The following is a 21,809-nucleotide window of genomic DNA, read 5'->3' on the forward strand; positions in this document are numbered from 1 at the left end:
ACTTACCTCATGCCATTAGGTTGAGTCTTGAGGAAAGTGGTTTGTCAACAATGCTTCATTTTGCATCCCAAGATCCAACGATTGACCGCTATTTCTCACCTTTCTTGTAATAGACATTGAGATTAACTTCTTTATTCCGGTTTGTCTCAATTTTAGTGAAACTCTTCCTCAAGCAAGGCAGTCGATAAGTCATTGAAGGGTTTGTGTGAATAAAGGAATGGTCTCCATTACTCATTTTAAAGTGTCCCACGGTGATCTAATATCTTTCCAAGAAAATGACACGAGAATCCACAGTGAAGAAATAAGGAGACAAAGCCTACTGCTAGCAGATATTCTGCACTTTTACCTGTTACGTTTCAAGGAATGTTTCTCTCCAACAGGTATGTTTTGTAACACATCCACTAAGAAGAGTTGTAAGGAATATTTTGTTTCTCTCTCCAACCAATATGAATGTTTCTCTCCAACAGGTATGTTTTGTAACACATCCACTAAGAAGAGTTGTAAGGAATATTTTGTTTCTCTCTCCAACCAATATGAGATCTCACGATCCTATCACATGCATTCGAAGAAAATATAACTTTTCTTTTAACTTTTCAACATGTATAGGTCAGACCCAAACAACTTTTTCATTATTTAATTATGAAAAGTAGTTGCTATATTGCAATGGAAACTGAGAATACAAGAAACAGGTGTGTGATCAACAACTTACCCAATAATACACACATGAATGTCTCCTCCTCCCTCAATAATGAATTGAGTTTTCAACTAACACAAATACATATGACATACCATTCACTCCTTTTTCCCTATCATCCAATCCATGAAAACAATCCCATTTTCTAAACCTACAGCACAACGCCCTCCCTCCCCCTGCTGCTACACTCTTCTCTTCAACTCTGACTAAATGCTCACCGTAATTCCATCCGTTCCCAAAATCGCCTATTCCTTGTTTACCATAGTCGTCGGGACAACCGAACAACTGCTATGTTTCGGCATAGGCTGCTGGGCTGTATGTGATTCTGCAGACCTACTACTAGGAACAACTATGCTGTGGTCGTAAACTCAACCTTGTGTGCTTCTTCTACTACAGTTCTTGCTGTCTCTATCACTACTTGCCCGCTAACATAATGTTGTCGACATACGGGCATATACGTGTCAGCACCACCAATCAGCTCCGTCTCTTTTTCTTCTGTCTTCCTTAATGTAAAGAAAGCTCGATTCCCGCAGATCTCGCATCGAGCAGTTAACTTTGTTACAGAATCGGCAAGCGGAATTATATCAAGAACTGAACCAAAGCTCCTCCTGTTCATGTTTTTCAGATAAACCCCAACACAAAAAAGCTTTAGCTGAGTTACTAATGCGTATTCAGTTTAAATCAATATGACATTTTATTGAATGTGTACAGGCCATCAGTTTTGAAGAAAATAATTCAAATATTTCGAATGAACGAACGAAAACTACGCCAGTAACTTTGATAATACCTCAAGTAATCCCCATCCAACCCAGCAACTATTACTGTTTTGCCATCCATATCAGCAGCTTCACGACAGAAATCGTAAAGATCATCGAAGAATTGAGCTTCATCAATTCCAATCACATCTAGCTATCATACCATTATCAAAACCGAACTAAAAATTTAGTTTACAGGAAAATCAGTATGCCCAATTAGTCAGCTATCTGCTCATTCTAACTGCAAACCAAATCTTTAGCCTCATAGAGAGATATCAAGCTTCCCTTAAGAAGGTAGGATTATCATACCTTGTCATAAGCACCTTCACCAAACTTTTGTTTGAAAGACGATAAGTTCGGTAATGCCCAGCAAGGCAACTTCATGCCATCGTGCGTCACAATCGAATCCAGTCCATATCTTGTGTCTTTATTCGACTTAATAATGGCTACACTTCTGTAAAAAATAATAATTCTTATGAATTGTACCCAAAAAAGAGGCTTCTACACCAATCAAGATACATCATAGCACAAATTCAATCCAAGTTATCAAATCCCAAGTAGGTGATCACCAGTGAACTCTTGTATCATCTCCAAATTATAAGATCTAACGCCAAATTGTACAATCCAACTGAACTGGTGCATACATTTGCAAAAGCCAAAAGGCATTGTGAAAATGCAAGTCGCCTACTTCTTGAATGTTTCTTTATTTTACAGTTCAAATGGAAACTGTTAGACCTTAGAACTTGGTGCAACAATGTCTATGTATCAATAGCCTTGTTTCAAAGAAAGAGTCAAGGTCATATGGTCTAATGTTAAAAGGGCTGCCTTCTAGAGTGTTGAGAGCTACGTTAAAGGGGAAATTCTTTCAAAAGAGCTAAGGAAAACTAGGGAAAGTTTGGGATTTAGTTATTTTTTGTGCTTCTTTTTAGAGCATTTCCCCCAAAGAATCATAACTCAGCTTGTCAATTCCCCCGATTAACTCATTCGTTATCAAGAGGCCAAAACCCACATCATATTTCAGCCTAACCCCTCGTTTATCACCAATATGCATGACTCTATTATTGAGAATTTGTACGCATAGACAAGAATAATCATATTAGAACCGTTCAAAACTGTTAAGAAAGAGAGATATAGGTTCATTCTTAACATGGTATCAGAGCGGGAGAAGAGGAAGAACGGAAGAACGGAAGAAAGTGACAGAGAACGGAACAGAGGACTTTCAATCCCATTTTTGTTTCTCATTCTGGTATTAGAGCATCTTAACACAACCTTAGAATGCCAATTTCTTCTCATTTCTTATTGGATACCCTCATGCTATTATTGAAGCCAATACAAATTCTCCCAATCTATTAGCAAACTTACCACCTACTATCATACCAATAAGCCCCATTTCCATTAATCGTAGAAACTTAGAAATACAAGCGAGACAAGTCCAAAAGAGACTAGAGAAAACATTACAATAAACACTCGCAACCCATTAGATTAATGAATAGAAGCACAAAATCAGAGCATAAAATACCTGCCATTGATGCTCTCGGACTGAATCCGCCGAAGAAGGGAGGTTGTTTTCCCAGCAAACATCGGCCCTACTATCACATGAACCTCGCCGGAGGGCGGTGACAAAGAAGCTACCATTCGGGCACTTCGTTTCTGGGTTGAAAACCCCTGGTTTCTGGGCGTTTTCAGAGAGAAAAAATTGGACAACTGAGTGAATATAGGGTTGCATTGCGTCGATTTAGAAGCCAAAGAGAGGGTTGGAGAAGCGGTAATGGGGAAATAGGGCGAGAGGGTTGAGAAAGATGATGATGATACGAAGGATTTCATCTTAGAAATGGGTAGCATAAGCGTATTGAGGAGGGTTTTGATGGGGTTTTGGCAAAGGGTTGAGAAAGGTCTGTAAATTTTGATTTGGAGAGCGGAGAGGTTGGGGTTTGGTTTGCCCCAAACTCTGCTTTGTTGAAGCTACGTTCCCAGCTCAGCAATAAGAATTGAATTAAATTATACAAAATTAAATGTTTTTTTTTTTTTTTTTTTAATCTAAAATTCAAATTAAATTAATACAAATACCCTTTTTTAACTTTACATTTTTTCAAATATATATATCTAAATTTTTAAAAGTTTAAATAATATTTTTTTTAACTAAAAAAAATCTAAAAAATACCATTAAGTTAAAAAAAAATAATAATAAATAAAAAAACGACATTCGCCTTGAAAGACCTTTCTCAAAAGAAGACGTCTGAGATGCTTATCTTGTGACACTCGCCTATGCTATGACACTCATACATGCCACAAGATAGCTCACTTAGGCCATAGGGCCTAAGGTGGTGGAGAGTTAACACCATGCCTCTTGAAAGCATTTTCAATTCTTCTTGAGTAGCCGTCATTTTTGGCGAGCAGACATACATCTTTGTGCATAGTCTGTCAAGTATTCGATTGATACCAAATTGGTGAGCTTTCATCTTTCATATCGACAGACTTAATTCGTGAGCCGCATACGAAACTCATATCGAAACTCCAATTTCTTAGGTTATGGTTTGGGGCCCTACCCAGCCATTTTTTAGCTTGTCTTCGACACTCGTATCGCCTCATTCTCTGGAACCTTGTATATGCCTCGACTTAGTTTCATTGCGGGTGATGCACCATCATCCTCGGTCGCAAATGACACTTCTCAATCTTGTCCCTCACGTAGTCGAATGGTCTCACCTTGTTTGTCTTATGTGTGGGGATCACAACCTACTTTCTGTCAGTGAAGTTGTGACACTATGCATACATGACTCATGTGTGTACTATGACATGAATGAAATAAATAATGAAATGATTCGTAGTATATGCTTTGATTTTAAGCCATGGGGACCTCATTTATTTATATATGTCATGTGCATCGGGATACTTCTCCATTATGTTATGTTAGTACGGATGCATACCTTTGATACCTATGTTCGCCATGATATCATGCGGGCATTTTCCTCCGTGGTGTCTGACAACGCGTGTAGAGAAGTAGTATACGAAAATGAGGGATTTGCCTAATGGGTCTACCTGCATGTGTAGAGAAGTACTATACAACCAAACCCACTCGAGAATAAATTTTGAACCTAAGGTTGTAGACATGATTTTAGGTCACATTAAAACGTGAAACTATAGTTACATATGTTCGCATTTTTTCAACCCCAACAATGACATCACTTACTAGTATTTTTAAATACCTGTTCTATAATTATTAACTTTTTTCTACATAAATGCAAGCGACTCATGTACGGATGATGACATCTGCTAAAGAGGCCATGAAACAAAGTCATAGATAGTTTCTTCCGCATTTTAGTTATTGCTATGAACCACGACCAAGAAATTTCCATACCTTAAGGTCCAATTACAAGGACGAGAGTCATGAAGTTACAACAAGCTTTAATCACTTATATTCAAGTTATGGTGAGCTCATCAAATGAAATTTTTGAAGACGTTCAAGTTCTTCCTTGTGCAAAGTCGAACTTCAAGATAGAGATACATTAAATGCATTTTAATTTGCATTTAATGAACTCATAACTGAATTTATGGAACTTAATTAAAGGATAGTTACTAAATAACACATTTCCTTTATTGTATTATTTTAATTATAATTTCAATATTTGTTTGTCATTTAAGTTATTCTTAGTAGGAGAGTTAAATTATATTACAACGGTTGTCATATTCCATCATTAACTAACTATTTTAATAGGGAGGTTAACTATGTACTCAACTTACATAATTTCAATATTTGTTTGTCAGTGTATCGAGCTCATTTCATATTTATTCTCGTTCTTGTTTCTTTTTTACGCTTATTATTATCTGATCTAAAATTACTTTTAGTAAAAAAAAAAATGCATTAATACTATTTTAAAAAGCAATATCAAATTTCATCATGCTTGAAAGCTAAAGTTAATGTTAAAAAATATAATTAAATCTAAAAAAGCCATTTTAACTCCCGATCTTTAATTTAGGGGATGATCGTGGATTTATAAGAAAAGAATATATCTTCATTGGTATGAAATTTTGGGGAAGCCTAAAAGCAAAGCCATGAGCGCTTATGCTCAAAGTGGATAATATCATACCATCGTCGAGAGTCAGGATTCCTAACCGACCCAACAAAGTCATGATTCCTAACAAACCCAACAAAAAAAGTTTACCAACAAACTGACCCGAATCTTTTAGTTTTACAAAAGTTAAACCCAATCTTTTTTGTAGTTTGAATTTGTTGTGTTATGTGGTTGGTAGCTATTGTTTTGGCTTCATTTCATATTCTTTTTTTAATTAAAATTTATAAATTGGTTTCATACATATAAATACTAATTATAATCGATATACAATATAAAATTAAATAGAAAAATAATCAAAATAAAGCATTAGGAATTGTAATATATATATATATAGTCATTTATTTTATTTTATCTAATCATTTAAATATTATATTTATCATCAAATTCTAAAAAAAGAAAAAAAGAATAATTGAACTTTTAGTATTAATTTATAAAATACAATCACATGCTTTAAACATTTAAAGTAACTTGTTATAATAAGGTAGGTATCAAATTTTCTAAATAAATTTGAGCTTTTAATATATTATTAATTAAAAACTATAATAACCCTATGTATAATATATATTTGTTACGCCCAGATCCACCGCTAACAGATATTGATCCCTTTGAGCTTTCCCTTTCGGGCTTCCCCTCAAGGCTTTAAAACACGTATGGTAGGGAAAGATTTCCCGACCCTTGTAAATGGTGGTTTGTTCTCCTCCCCATCCAATGTGAGACATCACAATCCACCCCCTTTGGGGCCAACATCCTCACTGTCACTCTTTCCTTCTTCCAATCGATGTGGGTAAATAATATAAAAAAAGAATTTCTGACTGTAAAGTTATCGTTGAACTATGCTTGATTGGGTTCGGTTCTGTAAATGAATTTTAATAAATGTAAATATATATTTTAATAAAAAAAGTGAAGGGAATACAGGGAAAACTTGTGAAATTGTAGCTTTGTATTCCATGTGTGTGACCACAAGCAATCCCTTTAGTCTTTACCCACTTTTTCTTTTCCTCTACTCTCTATTTTCGTACTAAAAAATTTTGATTCGAAAAGAATTACATGGATTTAAATAATTTAAATGTTCTCGATCGAGAGGTTAAATGTTTGAATTTATCGTCGAATATGTTGTTGAACTAAAAATATTTGTATATACTGTTTATGTATTTGGGAGGAAAATTATCTCTCTAACTAAGAAATTAAATGTTCGAATTTGTTACTTATTTCTGAACTAGAATCTTTTTAACAGGTCTGTGACACCTATAATTTAGAATTTTTTTAATAAAATATTGATTTTTTGTGTTACACGTATGAATTAAATAATTAAATAGACTAAATTTTTTTTTAAAAAAAAACTTGTTTAATAAAATTTTAAAAAAATTATACGTTTCAATTAAAAAAAAAAAAACCCTTAAAAATACTTATGAACTTTTAAACGCATGATTAAAAAATTTAGAGATAATCCATGAAATGTTAGAATTTTTTTTTTTTTTTAAGGTAAGGAGTGTTCCCTTAATATTTAATAAATATTTTTTTAAAAGCATGATACTAACCTAACAGTAAAAATATTTTTAATTTCTTAAAAAAAATTAAAAAAATATTAATGAAATTTAGTAAAAGAAATTAAAATAAAAGATTAGTAACGGTCTTCCTTAATTATTATAGATTTCTTCTTTAAAAAAAAATATAAGAGTAGAAAATAGAAAATTTAAATTATTTTTATTAATTTGATTGAATTAAAAAATTGAAAAAGAGTGGATAAGCTAAGTTCATCCTAAAATGGCTCATTCCTTGCCTCCACAGTAAGTAATTTGGGCAATTAACACTAAAAACTTCATTTTTTTTTTTTTTTTAATTCACATTGACTACTTCCAATCCACAAAATCAATAATTATTCTCAAATAAAAAAAAAAATTAAAATTTAAAAAATTTAAAAAAATTAAAAAAAATAAAATCAGCCAGGTCTGGTTTTTTTCTCTCCCTAGCTAGATAGATATATATATATAAGTGTATAGCAAATATTGGGGCATTTCAGATGCAAATTCCTTTTCTTACACAAATATCCTTCACCTCTCTGTTTCATATATACCCTTGGTTACCTTACTTGATATTGCATATTTATGTTGAACATAAACCAAAACAGTAACTGGAACCGAAGGAAGAGATAGCAAAAAGGAGGGCCTCTCGCCCTCTCTTCTTATTATGCCTTCTCTTAGATCTTAGATTCTACACTTCCTACCTGGGTCCTTTTCATTTCGGTAAGTTTTTTATTCTTTCTTCTTTTCTTGCAATCCTTTTACTCCAATGCTTTCTGGGTTTTCAATCAAAACTCATTTCCTCTCAATTTTGACCTCTCCGCTCATTTCCCTTTTCTTCCTTTGCCCTTTTGAGCATTTCTGGCTTCTAGATCCATCCTGGCCGCTCCGATGTTCTGAGATCGAATCTGATTTCAATCATTTGTTTGTTTAATTTAGCTTGCATTCTGAGGCTTCCCCTAATCAATGCTTCTTTGGATTGTTTGTGTTTAAGATATGCTATTGGTGTGTGGTTTGTGGATTCATTTTGTTGAATGGTATTTGATGGGGTTAGTTGGGATGGATTTGTAGAGTGGGCTCATGGATCCTGGCAAGCTTTTTATTGGGGGTATTTCGTGGGACACAGATGAAGATCGACTTAAACAGTATTTTCAAACCTATGGAGAAGTGGTGGAGGTGATGATCATGAGGGATCGGAACACTGGCCGTGCTCGTGGCTTCGGTTTCGTCGTGTTTTCTGACCCTGTTGTTGCAGCTAGAGTTGTATTGGAGAAGCATGTTATTGATGGAAGAACTGTAAGTTTTTTGAATTCTTCTTTTGATTTTGCTAATCAATATGCTCATGGAAGGATCATGGTTTTCTTGATTGTTCTTTGGTGTTCATCATGATTGAAACTTGTCAGAACTCTTCTTACATTTACATTTTTTTGAGTTCCACAACTCGGGATGAGAATTTGAATATCTTGTTGAGGATTGTTGGGAGGGAGTCGTACATTGGCTAATTTAGGGAATGATACTGAGTTTATAATTAAGGAATACATCTCTATTAGTATGAGGCCTCTATTAGTATGAGGCCGTTTTGGGAAGCCAAAAGCAAACTCACGAGAGCTTATACTCAAAGTGGACAATATCATACCATTGTGGAGGTCCGGGATTCCTAACATGGTATCAAAGTCATGCCCTTAACTTAGCCATGTGAATAGCATTCTCAAATGTCGAATAAAGAAGTTGTGAGCCTCGAAGGTGTAGTTAAAAGTGACTCAAGTGTCGAACAAAGGATGTGTCCTACATTGGCTAATTTAGGGGTTTATAAGTAAGGAATACATCCCCATTGGTATGAGGCCTTACGGGGAAGCCCAAAGCAAAGCCATGAGAGCTTATACTCAAAGTGGACAATATCATACCATTGTGGAGGTCTGTGATTCCTAACATGGTATCAGAGTCATGCCCTTAACTTAGCCATATCAATAGAATCCTCAAATGTAACAAAGAAGTTGTGAGCCTCGAAGGTGTAGTCAAAAGTGACTCAAGTGGTGTGTCCCACATTGGTTAATTTAGGGGTATATAAGTAACGAATACATCTCCATTAGTATGAGACCTTTTGGGAAACCAAACAGTACACAATCATACCATTGTGGAGAGTCGTGGTTCCTAACACTAGTTAACGTCGAATCACTTTTGTGTTGAAAAACATATAAACTATAATTTTCCTTTGGAGCTTTGGATGGGAAGATTTGGCTGTCTGCATTTTATCAGGGTGAATTTTGTTTCATGTGGCTGTTCATATTTTTGTGGAAGTACAATGCCGCCTGCATTTGCCCCGAATTTCAATCGTTTCGGGAACCGATTGTTTATACATGTTCTAGAAAAGGTAATAAGCACGATGACAGTAAAGGAATGGTTTGAAACTAGTCCAAGTGAGCATAACTCAATGGTAATTAGCTATACCCTCGACCGAGAAAGGACATCGGAAGAATTGAAACTCAGATTTGTGAAAATTCGGGGGCTCGATATCTTATGGAGTTCGTGGATGCACGGACATTAGGATTTACATGTGATGTTCACTGCTTATATTAAAATGATACATTTTGTTGCGTCAAGATATATCTATTTGTATCGTAATTAGAGTAAAGTTTATCATGTTCATGTTTCGATATTGATTTTTTTGTTTTAGGTTGAAGCAAAGAAGGCTGTTCCTCGAGACGATCAGAACATTTTGAGCAGGAACAATACCGGTATCCTTGGGTCACCTGGCCCGACTCGCACAAAGAAGATATTTGTAGGGGGTTTGGCATCAACAGTTACGGAGAGTGACTTTAAAAAATATTTTGATCAGTTTGGAACGATCACAGATGCCGTGGTGATGTATGATCACAATACTCAGAGACCGAGAGGCTTTGGATTTATCACGTACGAGTCGGAGGAATCGGTGGAGAAAGTGTTATACAAAACATTTCATGAACTCAATGGTAAAATGGTTGAGGTTAAGAGAGCTGTTCCAAAAGAATTATCACCAGTGCCAAATCGAAATCAATTAGGTGCATACCCTTACAGTTTTGGTAGAGTTGGTAGCTATTTAAGTGGTTATAATCAAGGATATAACACAACCTCAGTTGGGGGATATGGACTGAGATCTGATGGTAGGTTTAGTCCTGTTACGGTCGGTCGGGGTGGGCTGTCTCCAATTAGTCCTGGTTATGGAATAGGTCTAAATCTCGACGCAGGGTTGAACCTGAACTATGGGACCGGTCCCAATGGCAGTTCTAACCTCATTTACGGACGGGTAATGAGTTCTTCCTATGGTGGAAATTTAAATAGGTATGGTAGTCCAAGCCCCATGGTATATGGCGGAGGCAGTGGAGGTAATGGTTCTATTTTAAGCTCATCGGTTCAGAATCTGTGGGGAAATGTCGGTAACTCGGCTGGTACGAATGCCTCGCACCTGAGGACGTTTCCTGGCTCTGGTGGTGTGCATACGGGAACGAGTTCATTGAACGGCATTGGAGGGCTTTGGGGTGTAGGTCATGGCGAAAACGCAGGTTCTTCTCCATTCAATGGTGCTGGTAATGTCGAGTTTGGAAACGGAGGAAGCGTTGTAGGTTATGGTAGAAGCATTAGAAGCAATGTTTCTTCAGCTTCTTTGTACTCTGCACCAAATATTTATGATGAAGTTCATGGGAATAATGAAGAAGGAAACTCATTTTATGGGCATTCAAGTTGGCAGTCATTGCCCACAGAGCTTGAGGATTCTTCCTCAATTGGGTTTGGGCTTGGCAATGCTGCTTCAGATGTTATTAGTAGAAACAATGCTTCTGGTTATACTGTTGGATATGGTGTTTCTAATACACAGTCGAATAGAGGTGAATCTCTCTCTATCTCTTTCGTTCTTTTATCGTCGTTACATGTGAGATCCCACATCGGTTGGGGAGGAGAACGAAACACTCTTTATAAGAGTATGGAAACCTCTCCCCAGTAGACGTGTTTTCAAAACCTTGAGGGTAAGTTCGAAGGGGAAATCCCAAGGAGGACAATATCTGCTAGCGGTGGGGTTGGGTTGTTACAACTGATATCAGAGCTAGACACTAGGCGATGTGCCAATGGGGAGGTTGTTCCTTGAAGGGGGTAGACACAAGGCGATGTGTCAGTAAAGACGCTAGGCCCTGAAGGGGGGTGGATTTGGTAGGAGTCCCACATCGGTTGGAGAAATGAATGAGTGCCAGCGAGAACGTTGGGCCCTGAAGGGGGGTGGATTGTGTGAGATCCCACATCAGTTGGAGAGGAGAACGAAACACCCTTTATAAGAGTGTGGAAACCTCTTGCTAGTAGATGCGTTTTAAAATCCTTGAGGGTAAGCCCGAAAGGGAAAACCCAAAGAGGACAATATCTGCTAGCGGTGGGAATGGGCTATTACAAATGGTATCAAAGTCAAACACCGGGCAATGTGCCAGCGAAGAGGCTGTTCCCTGAAGGGGGTAGACACGAGGCGGTGTGCCAGTAAGGACGTTGGACCCCGAAGGGGGGTGGATTTGGTAGGGGTCCCACATCGATTGGAGAAAGGAATGAGTGTCAGCGAGGACGCTGGACCCTGAATGGGGGTGGATTATGAGATCCCACATCAGTTGGGGGGGGAGGAGAACGAAACACTCTCTACAGGGTGTGGAAACCTCTCCCTAGTAGTAGACGTGTTTTAAAAATCTTTGAGGGTAAACTCGAAAGGGAAAGCTCAAAGAGGACAATATCTGCTAGCGGTGCATTACATCTCTACAAACATTAGATCTTCGAGCTTATTGATATCAGTTTAAGCATGATTAAAACGCAACGACGTTACTTGAACAAGATCTGTTTATGAATGGTGAAATGTTTGTTTGATTCAGGAATTGCTGCTTAGGAAGAAGAAGATAGAAGCAACAGAAATCAAGAGTTTTATAATAGTAGGTGATGATGTTTTTGGTAATTGTGATACACTCCTCCTCCGCCTCCTCCTCCTCCACCTCCGCCTCCTCCTCCTCCTCCCCCTCCTCCTCCTCCTCCTCCTCCTCCTCCTCCTCCTCCTCCGCCTCCTCCACCTCCGCCTCCTCCTCCACCTCCGCCTCCTCCTCCTCCTCCCCCTCCTCCTCCTCCCCCTCCTCCTCCTCCCCCTCCTCCCATATGATGATATGATACTGTGAGAACTAATTTGTTTTCTGTTTTGAGAAAGTGTCCCATAAAAGAAAGCAGGTTCCAGAGGGTTTGGTTTTTGGATTGAGCTTGAAAATATAGGTCTTTTCTTCCTTTCTTTACTTGTAATTTGATTTGATTGATATGTATAATTGGATTGTGGGTAAGGTATGATCATACGTTACTCCGACAAAGAAACGGTGTCACACGAACGAATCGACATCATATTTTTTCTTCTTTTCTTTGGTTTCGGGTTCGTTTTAGAACAACTCATTCAGGCTTTCTTCTTGTTGTTTCATCTCTTGTTATTATTATTAGCGGTTCTGGGTTTTTACTTCTCATGTGATTGATTGTATGAAACTGAGGTTGATTTATTTAGAGATAGATCATACTCTCCATCTACCTTCCATCCAATTCTTTCTTACTTTACAGCAAAAACGGATCTACAAATTATCTGCGATTACTTTATGCATGTGCTATGGTTTTTATTTACAATGCTACCATCAATCGGGTGCAATGGTGCGTTGTCTTTACCTAAAATAAAGGAGTAGCATATGGTTTGAATATTTTAACGGCTACAGGGTGCATTGCCTTTACCTAAAATATAAAAGTAGCACGTGGTTTGAGTATTTTAAGAAATATTCGGTAAGTGATCTTACTTTGGGGTCAAGGATTGTAAACATTTACCTATCCTTTAATACAATAATATTGGAGTAGTGAGTGACCCCGCTTTGGGACTAGGGAATGCAAACATATGCAAACATAATAGGTTGAATTAGGGAATGCAAACATATGGAATCATGATTATGGACCTATCATTTAATACTATCATATAGGTGACCTTCAGTCAGACAAATTGGATGTGTAGAACTTTCCTACACATGACCTTCACATCCGAGCGTGAGCCCACCAGGCACACTCCCTTTAGACCCATCATAGTCAAGTGTCCAGAGAGGTACAATAAATCCTCAAATATCATGCAAGTAGTCATTCTCACCCATGTATCAAAGAACAAATCTTCACCGCAAGAGTTCATAACTCTTAGACTAAAATCAAGTCGCATATAATATTCCTGTGAATATTAATCTTCTCAATTAATAGATTGATAGAGAGGTAAATACTTTATTGTCCAATCGTATACAAACTTATTCTATAGGATGACCCCACTCACATGTATAAAAGACTTGGATTAAATCATTTGTAACCATTACAAAATGGGTCAAAATTCGAAGATTCGAAAGCTACATTAATACCAATGGACTATGCAATGAAAACACGTGCAAAAGAAAACAATGAAAATTTCAACAAAATTTCACTCAATTTAAATCAAAGTAAGAAACGTAATTCTCTGTACACATATATCAAATTACTACAATTTCTATGCATACAGATAGGTAATTGTTTTAATTTTTATGCATGCCAATAGGTCATGTCTCTTACGCAAATCCAGGGTAAACAGGTCTTAAAAACGAATCAAGAGAAAAACTTGAATTCAATCGATCCAACTAAACTGTTGACCGTAAATTAATTGATTGTTGACCCGAACCGCTTCCATGCATCGAAACGAACCAAGGCGCATGTTGAACCAAATCGAATGCACAAGCTAGCATCCTTGCACGTTTCCTTTCGTTATTCTCTAGTGATCCACACCAACTCACTGCAGCATAGCTCAATGGCAGTGGCCGAGCTACGGTGGTTATCCTAACACCTCTACCAATTTGATGGTTGCACAACCCATGCTTAATGAAATCTAACATAAAATAGCCACCAAACTCATAAAAATTCATATCAAGGACTTACCGACTTAGCTGTGGTCGATTGCTCACAAATCTCGGTGTGCGATGACAAGCTAAGACCAAACAGGGCAACAATACCCCTTAGTTTCAATCAAAATGCAATGACGATCACTGAATCATAACAACTTTCTAACGAGTGTAGAATTCAATTCCTTTATTCGAGTTAGAGAGTGAGTAAGAACGGAGAGAGTGAGTAAGAACGGAGTTGATGAGCAATGAAAATCATGTGATTTATAACGACTTGCAAGAAATTGGTGAGATTTATCTAGAAGTTGAAAAATAGGTAAAATCAAACCGGCATGGTTGGCATGGTTTTATATATATATATATATATATATATATATATATATATATATATATATATATATATTCGCTACAATATATAGATTTATGTATGCTTTTATTTGCCCATTTTGTTTTTTACTAACGGTACAGGTTGAACGGTGTAAAACTTACCTAATACAATCACACGATAATCAGACTTTTCAATAGGTCAATTATTTTAATTAAACTTGCGAAACATATCTAAATTTTTATTATTAAGAACTATTCTTTATGTTTCATGTTTTCACTCTGAGAAGCGTGCGACCCACTCTTCAACAAGGATGGAATGTAATTTATTATATGATTATTTTTTGGAACGTTTTGTTAATTAATTTTTTCCCGTCAGCTAAACCAGTACGAGAACATATTCCTGCCCCCGTCCCTGGAATCGTTTTTAAGTACAAACACGACTCCTCCAGCTACTCTAATCAAATCAAATCAAATCAATAACACCTACTAATTTTCAAGTACAAACATGAACATTGTTTACAGAGAAGACAACATAAGATACAGTGTTTCAGAGCAATGGAATATGTAAAGTACTAAGATGAGCAACAGCTACCTCTTTTGGCGTCCTCTTCTACTTCCTCCTTTCCATGTAACACTACGGTACTTCTTCCATTCTCCATCCACCTCCCATCCTTCTTCTTGTGTTCGTCAGATATCATAACTTTTCGGCTCAGTATGCTGTAGATCTCCTTCACGACTGTCTGGAAAGCGTTCGTTACGTTCGAGGAATCGAGGGCCGAGGTTTCTATGAAGAACAGACCTTGAGCTTCTGCCAGAGCCTTCCCTTCAGCAGTACCTACTTCTCTACCATCCTTCAGATCACACTTGTTGCCTACCAGTATGGTTACTACGTTCATGTCGGAATGAGCTGTTTAATAAAACATCGATTACCCAATCAGTCCTTTCAGGTTATAAACACGACAAAAACTTCCCGACATAAACAACCTAACACCGTGACAATATCATTACAAATAAAAAGCGTATCGTTATTATAATACTCACTGTGAAGTTCATTCAGCCATCTTCCAATGCTGTCAAAGGTCGGACGCCTGCTAATGTCGTATACCACGAGAGCTCCAACTGCTCCTCGATAATAAGCAGATGTAACAGCTCTAAATCGCTCTTGTCCAGCAGTATCCCATATCTGAGCTTTGATTTCCTTTCCATTTATTTCCATCTTTTGGGTTTGGAACTCGACTCCGATGGTTGATTTTGAGTTAGGGTAGAATTCATCTCGAGCAAATCGAGCGAGCAAATTCGATTTTCCCACGGCTGAATCACCAATTAAAACAATCTTGAAAAGATAATCCTCTGTTTTTTCCTCCTCAGAATAAAAAGCCATTGCTCAGACCTCACACAAACTCTATAGAACCATAATAGTTTCAAAATACCTTCTGAAATCAGGGTTCTTCACAAACTCAAATTCAACATCAGGATGCAATTCTTCCCTATTCACAATCAAAGAAATAGAATTCGTGAAGATACAAAGGGAAACTTGAAAGGAAGGGAAAGGTATAAAATAGGCTGGCAGACACATTTCGTGAGTACTTACTTGATGGAGTAAAGAAAGAATCTATGAGCTACCTATATTCTGAAGCCAATAGACAATATTATGACATTCTATTATTAAATGAGTAACATATCACCAATAGACCAATATACATGTATAGGATACTATTGCCAAGCAAGATTAAACTTAATACCTTGAGAGCAATGCGTTTGCACGTGACCAGCGGGCGACCAGCCCAGTTTTATCATCCAGTAACCGATATGAATTCACAAAATAAGCTGTATTTTCCTCATCTTTTATATACATTCAAATACTTTATAGAGATGGAACAACATACAAGATTTTGGCACCAGCAAAGAATGACTTTCTCGAGCGAAACATTGGAACAGACACACAAGCACAAAAAAGAGTAACTACCAATGTCACACGTGACGATTGGAGTCTCTTTATGTAACGGCCCAGGCCCAGGCCCACCACTAGCAGATATTGTCTTCTTTGGGCTTTCCCTTTCGTTCTTCCCCTCAAGGCTTTAAAATGTGTCTGCTAGGGAAAGGTTTCCACACCTTTATAAAGGGTGTTTCGTTCTCCTCCCCAACCAATGTGGGATATCTCACTTTACGACCAGACTCAAATATTAATTTACACAATTTCATCGTCCACAGAGAAAAGTGACATGACAAGATCAATTCATAGTCCACATGCAAAGGATGCAACAAAAGGCAATCACATGATCAGATGTTTTTCTTTACTTGCCCATTTGCTGGTGAAAAAAGAGAAAAGAATCCCCCTTTCCTTACAAACTCTTCTAACTAATAACATCACTCACATAACTTATATTCTCAGATATCATCGTCTTAAAAGGAGAGGACGATCTCGTGGTCTTCTATAAGAGCTTTTTTTGTTTTGGCGATTTTGGTTGGAAAGCGATATAGGAGAATCTACATCATAAATCCTCTTCAAAGATCATACAGAAGCAGAAATACTATGATATCTACTTTGGTGCAAATTATTATATCATGAAACTCTTCAAAAGAAGAAAATAAATCGATAATCGAGCAAAACAGTGAAAGTAAGGGACTCAAATCAAGCAAAGTCAGGCTACTATGAACAAGGCATGAACACACACAAAACTTATTCAATCAAGTGAAAATTTCCTTAGCTTCGTAATTTTGTTTCTAAGGGCGTTGGCAATTCGCTAATTTACATATATTTCTAAACATTCTGATAAATGTATGCTTCCGAGAGAGAAACTGAAATGTCTCAGAAAACACTTTTCAGTTATAAATAATGACAAGAGAAGAGTAATTACCAGAAGAACATCTAACACAACACGAGCGCATTTTATCATCAGAACTCATCTGACACGAAAAACAAATTCTCGTGACTTTGTTTTACCAAAGTATTGACCAGCACATTCCAAGTCACATTACTAGGTACAAAACCATTCTCTACACCTCTATAAAAAAATAAACAAGCATCATTCACCATGCCTTCTTTACAGTGCCAACTGATAAAAGTATTATACGTAAAAGCATCAGGGTGAACACCTTCGACTTGTAATCTATCAAATAGATTTAAGGCTTCCCTGATACGTCCAACCTTGCAAAGTCCATTTATAACGCTGTTATATGTGACTATGTCAGGCGCGAAACCTCGATTAATCGCATCTCTTAGAAACTCAAATGCATGGTCCACTTTTCCAACTTTACAGAGCCCGTTGATGAGAATATTACATGATATCGTATCGGCGTTAAGTCCATCCATTATCATTTTCTCGTATAATTCCAATCCTTTTTCAACATTCCCAGCTTTGCAAAACGCTTTTATCAGTCCATTGTAAGTAATCTTATCAAGGATGCATCCTCTGAATAACATATCGTTAACAAGTGCGAGTGCCTTTTGGAATGCACCCCTCCTCAAAAGTGCATGAATCAGTGTATTATAAGTCACGTTGTTGGCAACTAAACCGTCCAATAACAAATTATGAAACAACCTGAAGGCTTCATCAATCTGATCAACCTTGCACAATCCAAAGATTAGAGAATTATATGTAAATAAGTCGGGCTTGCAACCTTTCGTGGGCATTTCACGAAACAGATTTAAAGCAGCATGAACCTTCTCATTCCTACATAGGGCGCATATCAAGCAATTGTATATAACTGTATTTATAGTCAATCCCTTTGTTGACATCTCATGTAAAACAAGACCAGCCTCTTCAAGACAACCAGCTTTACAAAGCCCATCAATCAATATTGCATATGTGATCACATTCGGCTTGCACCCCCTCCTAGACATCTCATTAACCAAATCACGAGCAAAACCAAGACTCCCCTCTTTGCAAAGCCCGTGCATCAAGATGTTGTATGTAAAAATATCAGGGTCAAAACCAAAGTTTATCATAGTCTCATTAAGAAAGCTTTGAGCTTCCTTAAGTCGTCCACTCATAACATACCCCTTGATTAACGTATTCAAGATTGCATTATTTGGACAAGGAACTTTGTTCAATAATGCTCTTGCTTCATTGAGTTTTCCAATCCTACATAATCCATGCAACAGAAAACCATAAGTCATACTATCTGGGTTGAAACCTCGAAGAAGCATTCGATCAACCAATTTTGCTGCATCTTGAATTTTATTTACCTTGCAGAGGCCATGAATAACATCATTGAAGGTTTGAACATCAGGCATGCATCCCATAACAAACATTTCTTCTAAAAGCTTTAAGGCTTCACTAACTTGGTTATTTTTGGATAGCGCATGTATTAACGTCTGATAAACTATAGAATTCGGTACACATCCATGCTTTGTCATGTCTCTAAGGAGTGAGCATGCAGAGTCGACCTCATTAATCATACAAAGAGCTTTCATCACAATGCCAAAAGTAAAAACAGTGGGAGAAATACTCTTACTCAACATGTCATAATAAACATTTGTAGCAACTTTTGGACAATTGCCCGTCACGAGTGTTTCCAAAACTACGTTATAAGATTCAAAAGTCGGTTCACATGAATAGACAGCTCTCATATCTAGCAGCAATCGAATTGCCTGTCCAGGTTGTCCAGCTTTCCCATAATGTTTCATAATGATCATGAAAATGGACTCTCGAAAAACAATCCCTTCTTCCTTCATCTGTGTTAACAGTTTATCTATAACCTTGAACTCCCCAATTGTTCCAAGCTTATTTATTAGCACATAGTATACATCAAATGTATGGCAATAAGCCTTTTGGGCACCCACCCGTTCAAATATTTCCAACAATGTGGGCACATCAAGTGGAAGCTCAAGCAATTTACAAAGTTGAACAGGGGTAATTAGAATGTGGGACTTTCTAAGCTTTGTGAGATCAAAAGGTTCAAGTAAACTCTCCCATTCGGATTCACGCTCTGATTCAATATTCATCTTGGTTGAACAACCACTTCCATCTCCAATATTCCCAGCTAAGAAGCTAGATTTGCAAGAGTTCTCAATATGATTAATAATCTTAGGCTCCAATGAACAAAGATTTTTGGTCCGTTTAACAATGTTTCCAAAAGAAGTATACATTAATAGAAGATTGTACAGGTGGTTGACTTTAAATTGCTGTTGAATAATCGCTTACAAATATTGCAAGAAATTTTGATTTTTCCCACAGAAAAACACCAACTAAAACAGAATCATAATATCTTAAGCCATCGTCCAAGCCTCACAGAACTCTATAGAATCATACTATCTTAAAATACCTTCTGAAATTTGGATCCTCCAGGAAGTCAAATTCTGTAATTCCACCTAAACATCAACTCTTCCCTATCTACAATGAAGAAATAGAATTCAAGTATATAAGGGACATGGGAAAAGAAATAAACAGAAATCCAGAGAATGGCACCGAAACCCATAAATCTTAATAAGCTCAGACTAGAATAGCACGATGAATCAAGATGAGTTCACTCCAGAATCGAACAACACAAAAGTGAAAGGAAAATGAACTCTATTTCCATAAATCAAACAGCTCATTGAAACCAACAATCATGTTTCCCAACATCAACCAAAACCCAGAATTGCAGAAAGCAAAAGTCCCAAGAAAAATTTAAAAGAACATGAAACTCCAACAGAGTGGGGGTTAGATTTGGAGATGAGGAATGGCAATGGGTAAGTTCGTCTTAATTTGAATTTGAGTTCTAGTGATCAGAATGAGGGAAAAACAGAACGGAGTGGGCACGTGGGGGCAGCAAGTGAAGGCTGAAAGCGAAAAAACTGCAAGACGTTGAAGAGTACGAAGGGATTGAAATGAAAAAGGAAAAGGGGAAGATCAATACCTGAAATGAGAGTTAGGGTTGCAAATTACGGGGAGGAAGAAGCAGCTTCGTCAACGTTCATCACTTGGTGAGATAATGATAATGGGAACAGCAAGAGCAGTGACGTGAATCCTGATTCTTCGTTCGAAGCGGAAGCGGTACTAAAATCAGAATTGATTGAATTGGAAACTGAAGCAAGAATCTGGGCTGAGCTATAACAATAATGGCCCGCTCGCTCAAGTTCCTTTAACAAAACAGTACAAAATTTCCGATTTCAACCATGAACAAATCTCAAAGTTCTAAGATAGAAATTAAAATTTTCGCCCAATCAAGAGTATGACTGGAATTTGAACTTTTGTTTAAGTTGTTGGATGAGTCAACCCTAAACTTGGTTCTTTTACAAAATAAACATAATAATAATAATCAACTAAAAATGTCGAGAAAATAAAAATAATAATAATAATTGTTCATTCTAAAGAAATAAAAAAGCATTCATCTACAAAAAGTATACGTTTTAGGTCAACATATATGTATGTGGATACCATGAGGCGGGCTTTGGAAAGTCACGAATTGTAACGGCTCAAATCCACCGCTAGCAGATATTGTCATTTTTGGGCTTTCCCTTTCGGGCTTCCCCTCGAGGCTTTAAAACGCGTCTGCTAGGGGAAGGTTTCCACACTTTTATAAAAGGTGTTTTGTTCTTCCACACAAGGGTGTTTTGATCTCCTCCCCAATCAATTTGGGACATCATACGAATCCTCTTGAAAGAAAGGGGTGCCTTCGGGAACGCGGCCATAGGTGGTACATGGTTGTCATCAGCTTGTGCCGTAAGGTGTTGGGTTAAGTCCTGCAACGAGTGCAACCCTCGTGTTTAGTTGCCAACTGTTGAGGTTGGAACCCTGAGCAAGCTGCCGGTGATAAGTAAGGACTTCTATTTTCTTGCCCGCCCTCACCCCTAATTGGCCTAAAACGCTTCTAATCCTATGCTTAAACTGGGGGTGTACATGGTCCGAGTTGGGTTAGGTTGAGCGATTTTTTTTTTGACCAAAAGTTCGGGTTGGTTGGATTGGTAACCCAATCCAACCCAACCCGAAACTTTTCACAACCCGACCCAACCCAACCCTCTATTTTCGGGTTGGGTTGTTAGTTTTATTTTTTTTTAAGTTTTATTTATCCACAATTTATAATTATCCAGATATAATCTTATATAAAATATATTTAAAATTTACAAACAAACACAAATCAATCCATAATTATTTAAAAAAAATAATAATAAATTTAATAAAAAAACAAACGAAAATAGTAACATATTAACATAGTTCGAGTAAAAATTGTGACATATTAATATAGTTCTAACATATCATAAACCTAATTTAAATAAGGTTAAATACCACATTTCTTGAAAATAGGTTAAAATAGAAAAAAAATATAAGATATATCATCAAATTAAATAAATAATAATTAGTTTAAAGATATTATATATAACCAAAAAACAATACGTGATTTGATAAAGTGAGAGCCTAAACTATTAAAAAATAATATATCTATATATATACCTATATAAATTGTGATATAATAATGTTACCAAATAAATACATTTAGAATTTAGAATTGCTCGTTTATCTTTAAATATATTTAAACTAGAATTTAGAAATATAAAGAATATAATTTGATATAAAAGAATCTTCTTAGACCCGCCAAAG

General features: G+C 36.8%; 4 protein-coding genes across 5 annotated transcripts; 1 reads left to right on the forward strand and 3 right to left on the reverse strand.

Annotated features, from left to right (window-relative positions):
- Positions 1 to 607: 607 nt before the first annotated feature.
- LOC111801720 (thymidine kinase a) lies at positions 608 to 3,419 on the reverse strand. The gene is made up of 4 exons (XM_023685837.2): positions 2,969 to 3,419; positions 1,759 to 1,903; positions 1,482 to 1,603; positions 608 to 1,302 (listed from the first exon to the last, which is right to left on the reverse strand). Exons 1-4 carry the CDS (start codon positions 3,289 to 3,291, stop codon positions 1,044 to 1,046), a joined length of 849 nt encoding a protein of 282 aa, XP_023541605.2. The 5' UTR covers positions 3,292 to 3,419; the 3' UTR covers positions 608 to 1,043.
- A 4,143-nt stretch (positions 3,420 to 7,562) lies between these two features.
- Positions 7,563 to 12,598, forward strand: LOC111802088 (heterogeneous nuclear ribonucleoprotein 1). The gene is made up of 4 exons (XM_023686335.2): positions 7,563 to 7,762; positions 8,111 to 8,335; positions 9,714 to 10,899; positions 11,914 to 12,598. The coding sequence occupies exons 2-4, from the start codon at positions 8,120 to 8,122 to the stop codon at positions 11,925 to 11,927; spliced, it is 1,416 nt and encodes a 471-aa protein (XP_023542103.2). The 5' UTR covers positions 7,563 to 7,762; positions 8,111 to 8,119; the 3' UTR covers positions 11,928 to 12,598.
- A 2,143-nt stretch (positions 12,599 to 14,741) lies between these two features.
- Positions 14,742 to 20,267, reverse strand: LOC111801734 (ras-related protein RABA5a). Of its 2 annotated transcripts, XM_023685858.2 has the most exons (4): positions 20,128 to 20,199; positions 19,555 to 19,622; positions 15,328 to 15,773; positions 14,742 to 15,193 (listed from the first exon to the last, which is right to left on the reverse strand). In XM_023685858.2, the coding sequence occupies exons 3-4, from the start codon at positions 15,665 to 15,667 to the stop codon at positions 14,859 to 14,861; spliced, it is 675 nt and encodes a 224-aa protein (XP_023541626.2). In that variant the 5' UTR covers positions 15,668 to 15,773; positions 19,555 to 19,622; positions 20,128 to 20,199; the 3' UTR covers positions 14,742 to 14,858. The 2 variants fall into 2 exon arrangements, with proteins under 2 accessions (XP_023541626.2, XP_023541627.2); XM_023685859.2 differs by lacking the exon at positions 19,555 to 19,622 and having other exon boundaries at positions 20,128 to 20,267.
- Positions 17,157 to 19,559, reverse strand: LOC111801733 (Pentatricopeptide repeat (PPR) superfamily protein). Its single transcript, XM_023685857.2, has one exon. It carries the CDS (start codon positions 19,376 to 19,378, stop codon positions 17,183 to 17,185), a length of 2,196 nt encoding a protein of 731 aa, XP_023541625.2. The 5' UTR covers positions 19,379 to 19,559; the 3' UTR covers positions 17,157 to 17,182.
- Positions 20,268 to 21,809: the final 1,542 nt, after the last annotated feature.

Source organism: Cucurbita pepo, chromosome 9, assembly GCF_057944985.1.
Source record: "Cucurbita pepo subsp. pepo isolate OVF chromosome 9, ASM5794498v1, whole genome shotgun sequence".
NCBI classification, from domain to species: Eukaryota; Viridiplantae; Streptophyta; class Magnoliopsida; order Cucurbitales; family Cucurbitaceae; genus Cucurbita; species Cucurbita pepo.